We start from the raw sequence: 20,680 nt of genomic DNA, 5'->3' as shown, positions 1-20,680 counted from the left end.
TACATATTGATATTGAACATTGCTTTGAATGATCTTAGGTATATTGTCATATAGGGGTTGTTTACTAATCGCTTACCTGATAAATGTTTACCAATTAACTTTACTTTAATTATTGGATGAACAATGACAAGGATTGAGAAACTTACCCAGTAAGAGCGATGACGAGAACCGAGTGTCTTACCAAGTAAGCAAGAGCAATGACTCTTACCTGGTAAGCGCCACTTACATGATAAATTATTGTATATGATGCCGTTTTAATGTACTAAAATCTTATTCGATAAGTTAAATGAAAGTTTTGAATCTTACTAGTGAACGCTTACGGGTAAAGGAGCCCTTTGTTTGATCTAGTTTGAACTATATGATTAACTAAGGCTAATGGTTCGTTAGCTTACATCTTTTATTCATAACATGAATGGTCTAGCTACCCGTCCCCAAGGGTCAAGTTGAATCAAATAATTATAGGTACCAAGACATGATGACAATAATATCTGTCTTTTAGAAGAAAAAAGAACCCAACAATAATACAAATAAAAAAGAAAGATGTTTTTTAATCTTTGTAACTTTTTTGACCATCGTTGTCTGGAACGGATTGTGCGCACCTCGATTAATCCTATGCCTAGAAAATAGAGAGATAAATCCCAGTACCTTTGAGAAGGATCCCCAAATACCCAAACCTTATTGCAAGTTGAGCTAATCCACGGTTAATGTTTTTTGGGTGATAGTGGGTTTCGGGGCAACTTACGTGCAAAGACTAATCCTGGAGGTGACCATGAATGGTTTGAAGTCATTGCAGGTGAACTTCCATGATGACAAGGTTTATCTTTGTAACTTGATTTGTATTCTCGAGGAACTTCTGACTTTTCCAACTTTAGTGAAAGTTTTGCTTCACAAAGTGTTACTCCATTAAAGGTAGAATTATGTAAGTTATATTGATCCTAATAAACTTTGAATGAATCACTGCAAGTTCTTGCGGTTTTTATAATAGGAATAGACCCTTAATCTTCGTTGTCGTTGTCAGTCCAATTCTTGATAGCTTTCAAAACAGCTCGTTTGACGACCTGAGCATCTATGTTGTCAACTTGTCCCTCATTCTGCAAATTGATAAGCTTTAAAAGAATCATAACTTATACATAAAAAGAGGGACATTGCAATCTTTTTGGAGCCCCTGCTACACTCAAGCTTTTTAATTACATTGCAAAATGAAAAATAACAAAAATATACAAAAAAGAGCTAAATAACAATCTTAAACCTCAACCACATCTTAACAATATGAACAATTAACAACTTGAACCTAAACATAGGTTGATGAAACCTTCAAACATATGTAAAAGTGGCCCCAAAAATTCAGGGACCTTGTTCAAAATCCAAAATTTAACATGCTAAGAAACAGTAATGTATAAAAATAGATGTAGAATGAACGAAGTTTTGCACAAAGAGGTTTATAAAACAGACCACAAGGAAAATATGGATCATTCACGCTATAACATAATTGGTGTTTTAGGACCCAAACGTAATAATAAGTATTTGATGGAATTTTAACTTTATAAGACTAAGGGGTCGTTTACTAAACGCGTATAAGAGTAAGTGCTTGCCGAGTTACATTACCTTATCGGATGGACATTGACAAAGACTGAGAATCTTACCTTGTATAAGTGAGAATGATGACTCTTACGTGGTAAACGAGAGTGACGACTCTTACCACATAAAAATATTGCATAGAAAGTCGTTTTAATGGACTAAAAACTCACCGAGTAAGTAAAATAAAAGTGTTTGACTCTTACCGGCAAACGTGAATGTCGAATAAACATCCCCTAGGAATTGTCTAATAACATCAATAAACATTAAAATAAGTTTATGGAGCACAACAAAATTTTATCGAAGAAAATAAGCAAAAAATATATCATTGTATTAATAAATGAAACTTCTAAAATGTGACATAAAAAGGATAATAAAATGATTTACATTTTTTATCCTGTTGCTCTACATCCTAAACAAACGGTTAGCTCGCTGGTTTTTGTCCTATAAACTTAAATTTCTGTTAAGTATATTTATCAGGAAACGTCTTAGAATACCATTTTTGTTTTAGTGTACAAAGTTATGTACAAATCCAATATTTGTGGTTTGTACAATCAACATTCATGTAGAAGCAATTTGGTCTATCATGATTTGAATATTTCTAGATGAATTAACCTCATCCATCGTTATGTGCATATAAAAGATTGTTTGGATGTAAACCGAATACTGTAACACCATGAATCAAGCATATAACGTAATTTCTTACTTCGCCTATTGCTTCGAGATGGAACTTATCCGAACAAGAGACATTTGCATCACGTAAGTCAAGTCCGAGCTCTTCAAAGGCTTCAAGTATGGAGACAAGTAGACCAGGGCAGTCCTTCTCTGAGAAGACGTTGATTCGAAATCCCTTGTCTAGGGTTTCGACTGTGACTTGCTACAAATCATTATGAGAAACAATAATGTAACGTTGAAATATGGTTTTATAAACTTAAATCTGATAAAATAGTCTACTAGGATAGTTAAACACTTTTGGTGTTCTATAAACTCGATTTTGTTTTGATGTAAATCTTGATCATTTTTTAAAATTTCAAAAATAGAAACTAAAAGTTACCATAGGTAACGAGGTATGTTCTCTTGAGCTTGCGGCATCTTCATGAAGTCTTTCCACTTTCTCCTTCAATTCTTCAATATACTTGGCTGCATCTACGATAATTGATGTTTTATGTACCTGAAACTCATAATAAAGAAAAGTGTTATTCTAATCAAATTCGGCATAAAATCTTAGTTTTTTTTGGTCAAGGATGCTGTGATACACGAACAGAAGCAGTAGAGCGAAACTATGTTTTCAAAACATGTAGAAAAAATGTTACACATACAAGACATGCATTCAAAAGTGATCCACATAAAGATAAAAGCAAGAAAAAGAACACATAAATGGATCTGTGTCTGCTTTGAGTCCCATTTTGTGGTCACGTGTCCGAGTTAAGAACGGGATTACAAATAAATTTAGAGAAGTTAGCGAACGTATATAGAAAGTAAGAAGTTTACAGCACTGGAATGGGAAAGTGAACGAAGTTGTTTGAGCTTCTGATATAAAGCTGCCCTTTTTTCCTCTATTGAACCCATTATTGATTAATCTTGGAAGAGGTAGCAGAGAGTCTCATTTGTAGGTCTTCTGAAGAGAATGAGAGATATAAAGAGGAAGTAGATGACTCAAAGCCTATCTGTCAGTTTCTGGATGAGTACGAAAAAAGCTTCTCGCCCTCGTAATTTTAGACTAAGACAATGGCATTACAATATGTTTGTACAATTACAGAAGCACCCATCTACCTTGAATAACAGTGAGACTGAGTCCTATGGAAGTTAGTAAGTAAAATAAACCATAAAATCAGACTCATATTTTCGGAAACTCTATCATGCTCACAATCTAGCAGTGTCTAGGTTCGACTAGTTGTGTGATCGTTTGATGCAGCGTATAAAAATCAAACTAAGATCAAACTCGTTGATTCTATGAATACCAGGGAACAATCTCTCCTGGACGTTATTTCAACGAATACCAAACTTTAGACTCAAATTTGAATTCACCATAACCTCAAAATTTGGATGGAAAAAATGGAAGTCTCTGTATTCAACCTGTCACCATCCATATTACATAATACATATTCAGCATATAAATTTAGAGCCCCAAAATAAAACGGGTCTGAAAAGAGTTGATTGGGCAAACATAAAAGTCTGCACAAAAATTGAAAAATAGCCAAAAAAAAGTGAAAGTGTTCAAAAACATGTTTAAATGGTGCTTTTAGGTCTCCAAGATTTCGGGACCTACGTAGGGCAAGCCCAGCTTGTTTCAAGCTTCGAATCAATGTATAATAAAAGTTATGCATGTTTACCTTCGGCAACAATAGGGTCCGGTCCTCCATGCCAACTCCCTTGATGACCATATAAATTCATACAGGTAATGAAAACTTACGCCGGCAAAAAGTTGCTTCAGGCTATTTATATACTTACTAGCTCGTTTCGTCTTTAACAAACTAACAACATTAAAAGAAAGATGTTGCCATATGACGATATCTGCTCCAATATTGTGAGAGCAACCTAATCCTGCCACACAATTTCCTTGGATTCTAGCATTCTTATTAACAAATAAACAGTAAAACAGTTCTGGACAAGTTCACATTGAAGTCTTTTGACTTCAACAGAAAAATACATTGAGAGAACATTCACAAGACCAATAGTAGAAGATAAAGTTAGTACTTCACAATTTCAGTGACAAAAATAAGCCAATTGTTTGACAGAATATATTTCGCTTTTATTAAATATATAGAATTCATATTGGTTTGGGGTGGCCTGTATAAATTACAAGAAAAGAAAGCTTCGATGACACATCTATAATGACAACATGTTTCAGGTATAAGCTATGGCAATAACATGTCATCGATATAAACTATTTGTAACGATAAATGGAATTTTTGCCCGGTCATTGCTAAAACCTTTGTTTCTTGGGTATAGCTACATTAATTTAAGACTTCCATAAACATTGAAATTTCAAAATACATTCTACTATAAATGAATAATACAACTTCCTTGCCATTGCGTTGTTGGAAAATGCCAAAAAAAAACCAAGAATTTTATAGCGATAAATAAGCGATACAAGTGTACCATCGCTCATAAGATATATCTCAACTGCATTTTCAAAACCAGAACTGGTCCTTGTATATATGAATACGAATATTCGTTGGAAGAAAACGTAATTACAACAGAAATCATAAGCGTGCGCGCTCGCACACACACACACACACATATATATATATATATATATATATATTGTAATGTGGGGTTACACAATACCCCATTGTGTAGGCAATACGAGAACTTAAATATGGGGACCCAAAAGTATCACTGTAGTCTAATAAGCTCCAAAACAACTTAAATTTACAATGGCCCTGTAACCTAAGACATATGTGGTAAAGGAAATTACATAACATTTGCTTGATGAGCATAGAAGCCTAAATGGCAATAAGACTACTTTCTTTTTGGTGAACGAACACGCAGTGAAATTCTAGAGCTAAAGACAGATTCCAACAGAGTATAACGATTATTAGCATACAATTCGATCAAACATGTTCTAGTTGTTTTAATATTTTATGATATCCATATCTGATTCTTATGCACCCAGAATTTTAGCCAAGCGGGTGTACATTTGAGGTGGGTTACAGAGCATCTCTCAAAGTTTACGGGATGCACCTTTCATATAACCAAAAAAAAAAATATACTTGCGAACACAAGTTGAATGGGTGTATACAAGACCCGCTCGGGACTTCAGAGGTCCGCCCCTATTCTTATGATCTTTTAGACCTGTTAGTGTTGATCAATTCTCAATGATGGTTTGTGAACTTAATGTACAATGCAATAATTAATGGTAGTATCATTTCTCAAGTTGAGAATTACTATAAATTTATTCTCAACACACAAGCAACTAAACGATCTAGATTTTTCCACAACAATAAAATCGAGTTTATAGGATGCCAAAGTGTTTAAGCGTCCTAATAATTATAGAAACAAACATTTATATTCATATCTAAAGATGTTGCAATAAGTTTATTAGATGTTTTTAGACATCTTAACAAGCTTTTCAATACACTTATGAAACAAAGTTCCCTATTAGTCAAGACACTTCTACAAACACATTTTTATACAACACTTGCTATATCAGACATTTTTTTTAAACAGTGTCCTATAAAATAGCTAATATCATACTTTCTTTTAAAACTATTCTAAAAAACTTTTTCCATTAATGTCATAAAGCGCCAGATAAACTTATTATAACATCTTTATACGATACATACATGCACCGCCGACTCCAACTACCGTCCATGTACGATCCATACTACATCTGACCAACTGTCCATCCTACCTCCTCTACGTTCTTGACGTTCTTGACAGCCCATCTTTGTCTCAGTAGAGTCTTTCAGTGGCATGTTTCGATCCTCTTCTCCATTACTTAGAAAAGTTTGAACGTGTAAACCTAAGTCACCTAAAGTAGTCTATTAAGACATCCAACATATTTTGATGTTCTATGAGCCCTATTTTGTTGTAATGTAATATAAAAATTTGGGAGGAGGAAGATGATTTGGAATTCGTTAGGCATGCTGCAAGAATCTTAGATCCTAAGGAGCATAAGTCAAGTAAGGGAATTTTACTAAAATTACCCAAGTGTTTGCCGCGTGAGACTGAGTGGACAAAAGATGACGGAGACAATGAGAGAGAGAGAGAGAGAGACAAATGGTTTGATGAGTGTATTAAATACCCCCGTGAGATAGTTTTGGATGCATTTACAGCTAATACAAGCAACACCAACACATACATACAACAAAAATTTTGTTTGACACCTTTCAAAAAATTCTCTCTTTTTCTCTTTTTTCTATGTGTCGTCAAGTGAATTGAAGTCCCCACGCCACAATCATAATCCATTATAATGAAGTTGGGTTTATATCAATAATTTCTCAGCATCATAATAGATCGTTTTATATGTCTTAGTTTGTAATATATATATATATATATATATATATATATATAGGTATTGTAATACATTTATAGTATGGTTTTAGACGTATTAACAAGTTTTTTGGGACATATTTAATAGAAAGTGTTGTATTATCTATATTTTATAGGACAACTTTGAGAAGTGTCTTATAAATCCATCTTTTTATAGAACATTTGTTTTTTTAAGACGTTTTCGAATAATGTACTATAAAATAGTTAATATGATGTATTTTTATAAAAATATTCTAAAAAACTTATTGCGACACTCAAAAACGTTCTATAAATTTATTACAATATCTATTAATAGAACACTTTGTTTTTTGATCTTATAGATCAAGTCTTATAAAACAGTATATTAAGATGCTTATAAATTTTTGTGACATCCTATAAACACAATTTTAATGCAACAAACTCTATAATGATCGCTTTCTCTCTCTCTCGTGCAATTTTATTTATCTTGGTTATTTTTTGTTTTATTAGTCAATGTTTTTCTCATGATTGTGCCTCCTTCCCATATTTTGGATAGAAGCTTGCTTTTTTGGGTATCAAAAATAAATACTTAGTAATTATGGAAATGGTGTTAATTATTCTCATGTTCTAAAATAATTTTCTATATTATTATTTTAGTTTCTTACAAAATAAATATCTATTTTTAAAAAGAAAATATTTAATCTTTCGTTCGTCTCTTAATTATGAGATGGATAAATTTTCTATAATTAAGAGTAAAATTTTGTTTGTCAATTAAAAAATATAATAACTACAAACTCCCAACAATTTGCTTTTTTTTGGGACATTTATTTTGAGATGAAGGAAGTAACATGCAACTGCCAAGTGTGCCGTGCTAAATCCAAGATATTAGGTTCGGATTTAATATCACACAACACAAAAGAACAAACAAAGTAATAATGTTGTACTTCATTTGCTGCAACAGAAGGTGATAACACAGATGCGAAAACCGATGTGTATGATATAAAGCAAACAATAATTGTGAAAAGATACTATGCAATTAAACAAATCAAGAGTATGAACTGAACAATGCACAATAGATTTACGTTGTTGTTATGTGGTTCCACAAACCGGTATGTTAATTACATGGAAGGTGAGAAAGGTATTACGGATGGAATATACCGAAAATGTACCGATAGAGGAGTTACAAACTAAAATAACAAAAGCATGATTAAACTATCAATATTAACTCTTATTAAAAGTAGGGGTTTCTACACACATAATTCATAGTTAGTATTAGGGAAACCAGTGGTGTACGTATACAATGTGAGAAGAAGAATACCAACTTGACCAGAATGCTAAAAGGTTAGAACTTTGACTTTATCTTCTTTCACTGGTGCGAAGAGGATCATTTACGGTCATGAAAGACACACATAAGGTTTTCATTAGACATTATCCATTATTCACAATTCATGGCTGTAAATAGCCTCCTAGGGCCCATCAATACCTATCAGTCGACCATCCTTTAAAAATTAGTGCCTTAGCGTCTCATCAGCTGATAACCATCCATCAAAGCATCAGTGGCTTATCATTTGATGTCTTATTAGTCATTTATCAATAGACAAGTAATAGTATTTCACAGTCTTAATCGAAAGTACTACTTTTCTCGTTTGTCTTTATATTGTTCTAGGCCAAGTTGGAAGGTTTATGATATATGACTTACTGATTGTGGTTATTTGTAAAGTTGTTGTATGAACGGAAGTACAAGGACTGCAACTCGCATCTAAAAGTTTTTTGAGGGTAGCAAAGCAATTTTTGATATTGCGAGGAGTTTTCAACAAATGTCAGACAATATATATTGGGATATTTCTTTTTCTTTACGACAATGGTTCAAATATGCAATTGAGAGCCCCAATCTTTTTTCTCGCCTTGATGACATTTCTTGTAGTGTTGTTTATCTTCTTTAATTGAATAGAAGATTTGTATACAATCACTACAAGATCTATAACATGGTATTAAATCCATGGTTCTCTTAGTTGTCTTTGGTGCTCTTGGTTTTTTTCGTTGCCTTCATTTCAAACCTCTACGAGTTCTCAAATCTCTGAGCTTTTATACTCAACGTTGTGTAGATCTTTAAAGATTGGGTTCTTAATTTGAGGGTTTGTCACATATTCAAAATTTCATCTACTGTGGTTGCTCCCTGGTTGTTTAACACATTTGGGTGGCCAGGGCCATTCCTGACATGTAGAAAAAGGGACCTTTTTATGTATGAGAAAATATTCAATATATTGTTTTTATCATTAGAAATAACATTGAATTCAAGAAATACCAATAACTCATATAAAAATGTTTTTCGAGTATACCTTAATGCAAAATCAACTGATAACTATTTTTGAATTAATATTATCTTCCATATCATTTTTATATATCATCATTATAATCTGATCCACTGTAAAAAAATATCGTATGATATACCTCTAATATATAGAGTAACATCATTTGGATCACAATGTTGACTATTCTGAGTAACACTCTATGTATGTGATAACCGGGTCCGGGTTATTGCTCAAGGTATTTATTATGTGAATTAATTGTTTATGTGGATACATGCTTACATGGGTTAAAATGCGTAAGTATGTGTATTTCATGCATGGGTTATATGCAAGATATGTGTTATATATATATATATATATGTATATATATATATATATATGTATATATATATATATATGTATATATATATATATGTATATATATGTATGCGTATGCTTTTATATGCATGAGACTGTATGTATGTGGGTGTGCATGATTATATTGGTATGCATGGATTAAGTGTGTATACATGCATGCATGAATATTATGGAAGGCATGCACATGAAGCTTTTAACTGCCTTTCCACTTTTGGAAAGAGGTATATATATGAAAGGAAAGGCTCAAAATAAAGTTTTCTGGTTTCATTTTGGAAATTTTGAGAGCAATTGAGAAGTGTGTTGTCCGGATATTCAAGAAGTTTTGCCATCTTCTTCAAAACTATGAATTCTCAAAAGGTGAGTGATTCTAACTTCTTTTATACAAAATTTTGTTACTGATTTTAGTGAATGTTGCTTATTAATTTGGAAGATATTAGTTATCCGATTGGAGTCCTTATTCGGACAAGGGGTGACCAGAATAAGTATAAACCGGACAAGGCTTGTCCGGATTTCTTTTAAACCGATCATGTGTTATCCGATTTAGTTATAAATCGCTCAAGGGTCGTGCGATTTAATGAGTTAGTGAGATTTTAAATATGTAAACCTGTTGGTCCCTTGAGGGTCTACAAGAATAGTAAAACAGTTTGTAGAAGGGAGGGGGATGAATACAAACACAATATTTTCAAATTTAAAATATATATTGATAAAGAAGATCAATACAAATTTTACAAGATTGTTTGCGGAAAGATAAGGTGATAAAAACCTATCTAAACAATCTTTAGTTACACACTAAATCTTAGCAAATACAAGAAAAGAAATTCTTTAGAGAAGATCCTTTACTTAAGCTAGAAAATGTTTGAAGTAAGAATTTGGGTTAGAGAGTGAGTTGCACGCACTCTGCATAGAGAAGAAACATTTCTATTTATACCCAGTGTATTAATTGTTCATTTAATGCAATATGGTGGGGTTAGAGTGCGTGTCAAGCCTTAAGAGAAAGGCTTGTCCTTTGCTACAGTGAATAGTACAAAAGTACTATTCATTAGCACACATCCTTACCTAAAGTTGGTGGACAATAGAGCCAACTAGTCGGCTCCATACCGTACCAACTTTAATAAGGGTATGGGTTTTGTTCTTTGTGTGCATAAGGACAAGACAACAACAATCGTGCTAAGCAAGCTTCCTTTGATCGCTGAATGCTGGAATGACATGAAGTTCTCTTCATCATTCGCTGAAGTTTGAGCAGTCTTCACACATATGTAGACAGGTTGAATACCGCTTCAGATCACGTACTCGCCAGTCTCTAATCTTCAGTTTCAGTCTTCGACGTTTGCTGAAGGTTCTTTGGTGTGAGTGTTGTCTTCTTGAAGTATTGCTTTTGATAGATTTATAATGCAAGTTCTTCAGCGATCACTGAACATGCTCAGTTAAGATCGTTGGAACTGAAAGACAGAAACATAAATACAACGTATAAGTGAAAAGGGATTATCATAAAATCACTGAGAGAGATGATCAACAAAACCGGATAAAGGTTTTGAATGGATAATATGAATACGACCAAGCATTGTGTGGTTTAGTCATAAATCGCTTAAGGGTTATATGGCCTAGTTATAAATCGGACAAGTGTGTTGTCCGGATTGCCTTTAACCAGGCATGAGTTGCGCGGTTTAGTTTTAAATCAATTACAGGTTATGCGATTTAGTCTTAAATCGACCATGTGTTGTCCGGATTAGTATATCGTACAAAAGGGACACGTGTTGTCCGGATTGTATATCCGAGTAACTTGTCTGGGTGGCTTATATTTGATAATTTTTTAAGTGTTGAATATTTTAGACATTTATATAATTTAAAAATGTCTATTATTGGGTTTAATTATGGAATTATAAAAGGGGGTATCTTATATCTTTTTAAATAAAAAATATGTTCCAACCAAGCGTGGTGACATAAGTCTGTTTTGGTCTGGAACGGGATTTTTGGGAAACGTTTTTGCCAAGCGTGGTGACATAAGTCTGTTTTGGTATGAAACTATATTTTTGGGAAACCTTCCTACCGATCGTGGTGACGTAAGTCTGTTTTGGTATGGAATTGGATTTTGTAAACTGTTTCTACCAAGCGTGGTGACATAAGTCTGTTTTGGTATGAAACTTGTTTTAAGAGGTAGTTTCCCCCAGACGTGGTGATTTTTGTCTGTTCTAGCTTGGAACTGGGAATGGGTACTTTCAAACGTGGTGACTTTTTAGTTTCAGTCCTCGACGTTTGCTGAAGGTTCTTTGGTGTGAGTGTTGTCTTCTTGAAGTATTGTTGTCTCTGATAGATTTATAATGCAAGTTCTTCAGCAATCACTGAACATGCTCAGTGAAGATCGTTRGAACTGAAATGACAAAAACATAAATACAACGTATAGGTGAAAAGGGATTATCATCAAATCACTGAGAGAGAGGATCAACAATCTCCCCCTATATAATGATAACAAGATAACACAAATAGAGTTATCTTATCAAATAATAATAAAGAAAAGTTACATATAAAGTACATGTCTTTTTTTACTATTTTGGGATCTTTTTCAGTTAGTCAGTCTCTGCTTGAGAATTTTTCTTAAGTTATATCTAAGAAAATTACAAGTATGGAAACTGAAACTGAAAGCTTATTCACCGACTTATAGATTGCAGTGAATGTGAAAAGTAACACTGGAACTCATAGACTTGTGTCGCTATTACTTTTTTCAGGGATCTTTGTCAGTGAAGTACATGGAATACTCATTTTTATTAATCATTAGAAATATTACAAGTATTACAGTTCATATCTAGTGCTTACAAATTATAAGTACAATCACTGAAAGTAGACATAGTACAAGAAGTTACAAGGAAAAGTGGATTGTTGTTACAAAGAGAAACTATTCTAGAACACTTAGATCTATGTAACCAGGTACATCTTCACCAAGGTTTCTTTGATGTAGGAATTCCCTTCGTATCTTCAGATCTACGACTTTTCCAGGCATGCTATCATCTATCCAGAGCAAGAGGTAAAACAAATGACCCATTGGACATAGATGTAGCTCTGACATTCTCTGAAATCTGACTTCACCTTCATAGTCAAGGAATATAACTCATAACTCAGGTTTAAAATGCACAGAGTTGGGTGTATAGGGACCCTTATCTGGCAAGTCAAGATTTAGCATATAAATGTTTGTATTCTGATGACGCTTCAGGACTTCATCTAAGGAGAACCTTGTTTCATGTTTGTTCCTTAGGAATGGTCCATCATTAGGATCAGAGAGCTTGAGTTTCTTCTTCCCACCTTTCTTCAGAGATTGCCTGTCAGGGACCTTGACATACCTGGACATCCTTTTGATGAACTCACTGATGGTGTCCTCGATAAGTGTCTTGTGTCTCGACTTGGATTGCTGAATGCTTGTCTGATCTCCATCCATTTGTTGTATCCATAACGGCCAAGGTAGGAAGGATACTCGGTAACGACATCAAGATTGTCCCGGGTGATGAGCATTAAGACCAGCGTTCCACCGTCTTTAGAACGTTCATTGATGTTGATGCTAATAATCGGGTGGGGACTGATTCTCTTTTTTATCTTTGCTTCGCTCCAACGCTTATCCTTTTCCGCCAGCTTCAGGTTCTTCTCATGCTCAGCTTCTGCAATAGAAAGAAGTTTAGCCTGGGTTTGGACAATGTTCACCTTTTTCTTGGACATCTTCTTGGGAAGGACCTTTTCAGCTAATGACTTGGCCAGCTTCAAGCTGTCTTCAGTCTGCTTCTTTTGAAGCTCTAGCTTTTCTTCAGCCCTTAATGCCTCAAGTCTTTCAGCTTCAGACAGGAAGTTGAACTCACCACCACCAGAGGTACGAAGAGGGATTTTTACTCTAGTCTAGTCGAGTGACTCCTTCAGCTGAGACATCTGCTAGTCAGTAGGAGCACAAGAGACAGGTTGATCAGGTACCCGCTCCAGTCGACCGCAGGTTGTTGATGGAATATGAAGTTGATAGTTTGAAGTAATCACTACCTAAGAGGTAGAGTCTTCAAATAAAGGTTGTTGAGGGATATTGAACAATACCTTCAAGTTTCCTTCTTCAGCGACCGCTTTGCCTTTCGACTTGGGGTACTGGTTCCCTGATGGAGTAGATTCACCTTGCCTTTGCTCCCCTTGGGATGCGATTTTCCCTGAGAGCAACTCCCTTGGTGACGGTTGATGGCTTCTGGTACTTGATAGTAACGTCATCTTCATCATCATCATCGTCGTCGCCATCTAGATCACTTTCGGGGTCTGGAATGGTAGGTTCATCATCATCTTCATCATCATCATCATCATCACTAACAGTAGTAATGGTAGGGGCATCATCATCCCTTGTGATGGCATCGACATCCTTAGTTGGAGCAGCAGCTTTGCTGGTCGGGATTACAGGAGCAACAACCGCTTCAGCTCTAGGAGCCTCAACTTCAACTGCAACTGAAGTTGATACTGGACCAACAACTAGAGAAGGAGCAGGAGCAGCATTGGATGATTCACCAGCGTTCGACCTCATCTCCCCCTCTCTGGCTAAGACTTGAGAGAATTGGCCAGAGAGTTCATCCAACCGCTGACACTGGAGAACCATTATCTCCTTTAGCCTTTGCAAAGTGCTGGCTAGAGTTGTTGTTGCCTCACGCGTCTCATGGAGTTGGGTGCAATCACTGGCAGAGAAAGGTGGAATCACTGGAGCTGGTTGACGAACAACATCCAAGATCTACTGAAGAAGGCCAGTCTGCTGATCAGCGATAGCCTAAGCATCGTTAGCCCTGCTGTGAAGAACAGCAATGGCATCGGTGTTGGCTTGAACAGCTTCTTGGAGAGTCTGGAGATGACTCTAAACTTCTTGAACGTCCGCCTGGATGGCAAGGAAGTTTGCATCAAGATCACCCTGGCGGGGCATCTCTTGGTGGACTTCGTTGATCTTACAGAGGACGGTATCAACGGTTGGAAGGAGAAGTTTGATGTCTGACGCCATATCATAGTCATCATCGACGTCTTCATCTCCTCCATCATTTTTCTCTCTTTCTTCCTCTTCCACTTCCTGAGCATCAGACTGATGCATCGAAGAAGGACCTACAAAAGAAGAAGTGTGAGCTGAAGGCTCAAGGTTAGAAGAAAAGAAAGGGTAGGAAGATGGAATACCGGAGGGGCCATCAGTGACATCAAAAGGATTGTCACTGGTGTGAGCTAAGATTTCCTCGAGAGGATGGACATCTGTATGCTGAGGAGCATCGAGAGGAGCAACCTCAGGTCCAGTAGTGCACGTCTCAGTATCAGGAAGGAAAGTCACTGATACATCATCGACATGTGTAAAGATCAAAGAAGGAGGAGAAGAGAAAATGCTCAAGAAGAGACGTGGGTGTTCAGCGGTGGCGGTGCTGATATTCACACCTTCAGTGATTTGGGTCACTGAGGCAGTTGGGGTAGGTACCACTGATACAACAGTGATGGGAGAGATCACTGAAGAGGCTGGAGGGTGAGCAAAAGACGCCTCGGGGATAAGGCTAGTTTCAATAACTGAAGCCTTTTGAGAGGCCAGCTAGAGACGTGGCTGTCTCCTTTTTGGACTTCTTGGCTCTCTGAGGAGAACTAAGAGTTGGTTGAGAGGGTCGTTTTGAAGGGGTTTTGGTGGCTTGGATGGACGCGGGGGGATTTACCCTTGTCGTGGCCACCAGAGGAGAAGAGGTAGTAATTGACACAATTGAAGTTAGTGCCATATCACTGTCCCTCAGCTTATGATCCAGAATCCTGGATCCAAGCTTGAAAACCGAAAGATTTCCTTCTTTGGGGTAAAGATCTTGGCAAAAACCATTGAGAGAAACCTGGTGTAAGGCACCACCTTTTCTCGCTGGCGTTTGTTCAGCTTGAGCACTAAGTCATTGAAAATGACCGCAACAAAATTTATATTGCGACGCTGAATTGCAGATACACCTATGGTTAAGGAGATCCTAAAGGCCTGCTCTTGTCCTCTAGTTTTTCCACCCATGCACTGGATGAAATGAGAAAACAGGTATTGCCAGATAGTTGACATCCTGTTCTTCTCAATCTTCGTCAGGGACTTCAGAGGGGTGTTGGAGTCTTTCTTCATTGGCCACTGGTAGTCAATGGTGTCGAGAAGCTCGATGATCTCGACGGTAGAGGGTTTGCTGTCGAAGGGGCCCTTGGGAAGACGGAGAGCCGACCTGAGTGTGGGAACACCAAAGCTCACTTCCATGCGATTGAAAGTGAAGTTGATCTGCTCCGCCTGGCGTCCACGCTTAACTTCGACTTCGACAACTTCAGCAGTGAGCCAGAACTGCTGAAGGAGTTCTTTCACCATGATGGGCTCATGGTTGAGTGCGTAGCCCAAGGACGACTGTTTGATGGAGATCTCATCAATGGAGAAGTTGACGTTCTTCGCAGCTATCTGTTTGTATCAATAAGAAGTAGAGCAAACAGGTTTGTTAGAAATAAACTAAGAGTTTATGGTTAAAGAGTATAGAAAAAGTTTTTGAACAGATAAAAACTTCTTTTGAAAAATCTTAAAAGATTAGGGTTTATCAAGTGAAATGTGTATAAAGAAACAAGATTATAACCAAGAAAGAGATGATTAAAAACCTTTATTGTTTAATGTATTTAAGAGAACAAGATTCTAAAATAGATTAAACGTTTCTTATAACAGAGGATAAAGAAAAAAAGGAAGATATCGACCTTAGATGTAGGAGAGAAGAGGTAGAAAGAGCTTGGAAGGTTTTTTATAGAGTTCTTGCTTTGGGAGAATTCTTGCAGAGTTTCGTCTAAGAATTTTGTAAGCGTAAAGAGAAACGTGGAGAAAAAGTCTCATATTTATAGGTAGGAGGAGAGAGAAATAATATGAGAGAAAAAAGACGACGGTTCGGGAAAGTGGTCATGATGAAAAAGATACCATGTTCTCATCCATGATTGGATGGCATTAAATGAGGTAGCGTAATGACTGAACCTTTTGCGCGTCTCAAAGCGTCGCACATAGTAAATAAAGAATGTCTTCATAAAGACGGTTCATTAATTATTTTCTTTTAAAAACTAATAGTTTTTAAGAAAATGAAAAGTCATACAGTGTCTAAAGAAACACTGATAAGACCGTTTAAAACAATTTATCACTGAAAAGAAAGATTCAGTGAGAAACCTTCCTTGTCTTATGCTCCCTAATCCCCTTTGGAATAAGATTGTTGAGACTGATGCCTCTAATTTAGGTTATGGAGGTATTCTTAAACAAATTGATCCCATTTCTAAACAAGAATATCTTATTCGTTTTTATTCTGGAAAATGGAAAAATGCCCAGCTCAACTACTCTGCTGTAGTCAAAGAACATTTTGCTATTGTCAAATGTGTCCTTAAATTTCAGGATGATTTGTATAATCAAAAGTTTTTAATAAAAACTGATTGTAGCTCTGCTCAATTTATGTTYAAAAARGAYTTTAAACATGATGTTTCTAAACAAATGTTTGCCAGATGGCAAGCTCATCTTGCTCCCTTTGATTTTGATATTCAGCATATTAAAGGCAAAGATAATCACTTGCCTGATTTTTTAACTCGTGAATATCTTTCTTAACTTTCAGGAAGTAGCTTGGAGAACTCTTTATGAGTGTTGCATGAGCTCATATAGCTCTTACTCCTCTTATAGAGGAGGTGGCAGTTCTTCCCATGGAAGAGGCCGAGGTGGCAGAAATTCCTCTAATAGAGGAAGAGGTACTAATGTGATTGCCCAGATGGGTAAACAAAAGCTAATAGCTTCAGACTTATCACATGATAAGGCAAAAGAGACTCCAGATTTCCTGGATAATCTCCCAGAGGATCATCCTCTTGTGATTGCATACCTTAATCATATTAAGGAACAGAAGGAGCAGAAGACCAAAGAATCTTTGGCAGCTTCCAATTCATATGCTAATATTAGCAAGGAAGACTCTTCCAACTCTCAGTTTCATGAAACTGGAGAAAAAGAAGTAATACTTCTTATAGAAGAAAAAGATCTTCAATGGAAGGATAATCCTGATTTTATTCTTCAAAGATATCTTAATAAGACATCTTTTATTCATGGCTCTTTACGCCAACGCCAATTCTATGAAGGCTTACTTATTTCTACAAAATCAGTAGAGATTACTCATCATTCTTCTAATAGTAGAGATGAGATCAATGGCAATTTTAATTTTTCAAAGCTTGTCATTAAAAAGATTATATCTTTTGAAGAGTGGGGTTTTTCTCCTCTTGCTGAAAGAGAATGGTTTTCTCCCAGCCATAAATGTAATTTTAAATTCAATTACTGGGACTATGTCCAGAGTTTATCTAAAGTTYTACTTTATGATAATGAGAACAAAAGACATTCTTGGTTCTTAAAAATTTGTGAAAATTGTTTCCATTCACCAATTCCAAATTGGTTTTTCTCATGGTGGAAAATTTTTGGAACCGATTCTTCCATTTTTCCCGCTCACATGAAATCTTTTATAAAAGATTGGATGTTATATTCTCCAGCAGTCAATGACTGTAAAAATCTCTATCAAATCGATAGTAGTAATATTTGCCTTTTCTTTATAGAATTTGGCATTCCATGGATTTGGAAATGGAAGCCAATATTTGGCTATGATCATAATATGATCCCATGTCTTAAACGACAAGGACTCTCTAAATATTGGGAGAAATTAGATCGAGCTTGTCCGAAATCCTCTATTCTGGAAGGTGCTGATCTTTATGATGCCATTGAGAAGAAAATCCAGATATATAAGAAGGAATTCGAAGATCGACAGCAAAGGAACGAAAGCCAGGAGATTCCCAGTCCGTTCCTAGGAGATTCCCAGTCCGTTCCATCAATTTTCCCAGAAATATGCTGGCACCCTATCCAAAGATGAGATGGTTGATCTCTTTATAGAGAATATGAAGAAGGATCTTCAACAAAACTTTTCTCACCATTCAGATAGTTCGATGAACTCAGACATGCAGCAAGATGCTCAGAGTCAAGAAGGTTCCGAAGAGCTAGTCATCTCCATTGATGAGGCCCTTGAAACGCTCAAAGATTCAATCAAGCACAGTAAGTAACTTTTGACATTTTTGTCAAAGATGCTTTTGCTTTCGGTGTATTAGTAGCCGACAACTTTTATAAAGTTGCGCTTTTTCTTTTTGAAAAAGAATACTTTGCTTTTATAAAGCAATTTTCCTTAGCTGTCATAGCCAGCTGTCCTTAATAGGACTTTATTTTATGGTATAAATAAGGGAGGCCTGTCTCTCTTTAGAATCAGAGTTTTCATTAGGCAGTTCTTAAGTTTTCAATTTCTCTCTTCAGTATTGTAAACTGTGTGTGCCAATAAAGAAATAAGACGAACAAGCTTGCCGACAGTGGTATAAGCTTTTTGTAAGTTCCTTTGTTCTTCTCTCTTTATTTTTCCAGTTTATCGCCGCCTTTATGGCCGGCTAAATTAGGACAATGAGTTAAAACATCTTTTGATTTGATATTTCAATAGATTTACATGGAATAGTTTATATGTTTTGATTTAGTAAAAATTCTTATAAACAGAAAAGTTTATCTCTGAGATCTCTGAGACTGGTTGTCACCCGCTGAGGCCAARAGAGCCGTTTAGGGTATTGAACCTTGGTTTGAGGTTTGAGACAAACTTAGCTGTTTTGATTATTTTTGTTAGATCTGGGACATAGATGGTATCAGAGCCATGTTTTTGTATTTCTATATCGTATCAAACTTTGTTTTAACTCTGTCCTTTTTTGATTCTTATGAATCTATTCCGTTCTGGCGGAGATGATACTGTTCATAACAGTATAACAGAGGAATACGATGTTCCTCAAAATCTGGATGATCTAGACCATTGGACTATTCCAAGAGTTGAGCCTAAACTCATTTATAAAATAGGCACTTTTGAAAAACTTGGTTTAAAACATATTGTTAAAACCACGGAATCYTCGATTCCTCTTCATAAAGATGAAATGATGATTCGTCTTCTTAACAAAAGGGATATTATGCCTTATATGAAAACTCATAAGTTTTTACATATTGGTCTTGTGCAAATTGCCTTTAAACCTCTCACTCTTATAGGATTACCAGAAGGCTTCCCAAAAATCTTTGTAATTGAGTTTTATCAAGAATTTGATCAGGGAATTTATCACCAAAAGCAATACTGCGTTGGATAGGAATAATCGTTCCTTTTTCAATATCGTGACCAAGAAACCTAATCTTAGTTTGAAACAAAGACGTTTTAGGTTTGGATATAACTAAACCGTTTTGAATAACAAGAGTCTTGAAAATATTAAGATGCTTAAAATGACTCTCAATGTCTTTTGAGAAAACTAAAATATCATCTATGTACACAATAATAAAATTACTGTAAGGATAGAAGATATCATTCATAATCTGTTGAAATTCGGAGGGAGCATTTTTTAAACCGAAAGGCATGACCTTCCATTCATAATGTCCCATAGGAACATTAAAAGCAGTTTTATAAATATCATTTTTAGCAATCTGGATTTGCCAATAACCAGATTTCAAATCAAATTTTGAAAAGATAAGAGCTTGGAAAAGACGATCAAGAAGATCCTTCTTGTTAGGAATRGGGTGTCTAATCCATTTTAAGACCTTGTTAAGAGGCTTATAGTTGATAACTAACCGAGGGATACCTCGTTCCTGTTCAGAATGTTTGTTAACATAGAAAGCGGTACAAGACCAGGGAGATTGAGAAGGTCGTATAAGACCTTTATCAAGAAGACTGCCAATTTCAGCCTTACAGAGAATAAGATAGTCAGAATTCATCTGACAAGGTCTGGCCTTAGTAGGAATATTGAGTTCCGAGAAATTATCTTCATAAGGAAGAGAAACAATATGTTTCTTTCTGTCCCAAAAGGCGTTGGGATGGTCATTGCAAATGCTAAGAGAAAAATCATTATGAAGAAAATCAATCTTAGACTTAAGACGAGGATTAGAAAGCTTTTCGTCAATGGTTAAAGAAGAAATTTCTTCTTTAAGAGAGTATAAATGAAAAGTTTTTCGATCAATACGATCTTGAAGAATATCAAGGAAACGTTTAACCGGTTCATCCATAAATTTGAAAGTAATGGCTTTATTATGAAAGGTGCCAGTAAGACCTTGCTCATCAATTCGAGTGATGGGATAAAGTTGATATAAAAAGGGAAGACCAAGAATAACTTCATGAGAAATAACCTTGGTTAATAGAAAACTGGTTGTGATACAACAACCTTGATTGCAAATTTTTGCATTTGAAAGTTTAAACTTGATATCAAGAGCACCTCCTCCTGCATGAGAAAGGGAATAAGAAGTTTTTTCAAAAAACTTACTGGGAATGAGCCCTTCTTGAATAACATTCAAGTCAGCACCGCTGTCAATCATTGCTAAAAATTCTTTTTGAAAATGACCATCTATAAGAAGRGTAATTTTCGTAAACCATTTTTGGGTAATCATGCGACTGATAGTAGAAAGGGTTGCATTATCAGAC

The 20,680-nt window shown here is 35.7% G+C and overlaps 1 protein-coding gene across 2 annotated transcripts; it reads right to left on the bottom strand.

Moving 5' to 3' along the window:
- Positions 1 to 919: 919 nt before the first annotated feature.
- LOC112513133 lies at positions 920 to 4,343 on the bottom strand. Of its 2 annotated transcripts, none has more exons than XM_025119288.1 (4): positions 3,909 to 4,343; positions 2,630 to 2,746; positions 2,282 to 2,452; positions 920 to 1,091 (listed from the first exon to the last, which is right to left on the bottom strand). In XM_025119288.1, the coding sequence occupies exons 1-4, from the start codon at positions 3,957 to 3,959 to the stop codon at positions 996 to 998; spliced, it is 435 nt and encodes a 144-aa protein (XP_024975056.1). In that variant the 5' UTR covers positions 3,960 to 4,343; the 3' UTR covers positions 920 to 995. The 2 variants fall into 2 exon arrangements, with proteins under 2 accessions (XP_024975056.1, XP_024975055.1); XM_025119287.1 differs by lacking the exon at positions 3,909 to 4,343 and adding an exon at positions 3,067 to 3,609.
- Between the last annotated feature and the right edge of the window lie 16,337 nt (positions 4,344 to 20,680).

Source organism: Cynara cardunculus (assembly GCF_001531365.2).
Source record: "Cynara cardunculus var. scolymus isolate 2C chromosome LG 5, CcrdV1, whole genome shotgun sequence".
NCBI classification, from domain to species: Eukaryota; Viridiplantae; Streptophyta; class Magnoliopsida; order Asterales; family Asteraceae; genus Cynara; species Cynara cardunculus.
Note: the sequence above shows the minus strand (reverse complement) of the source record. Positions and strands in the feature narration are given on the sequence as shown.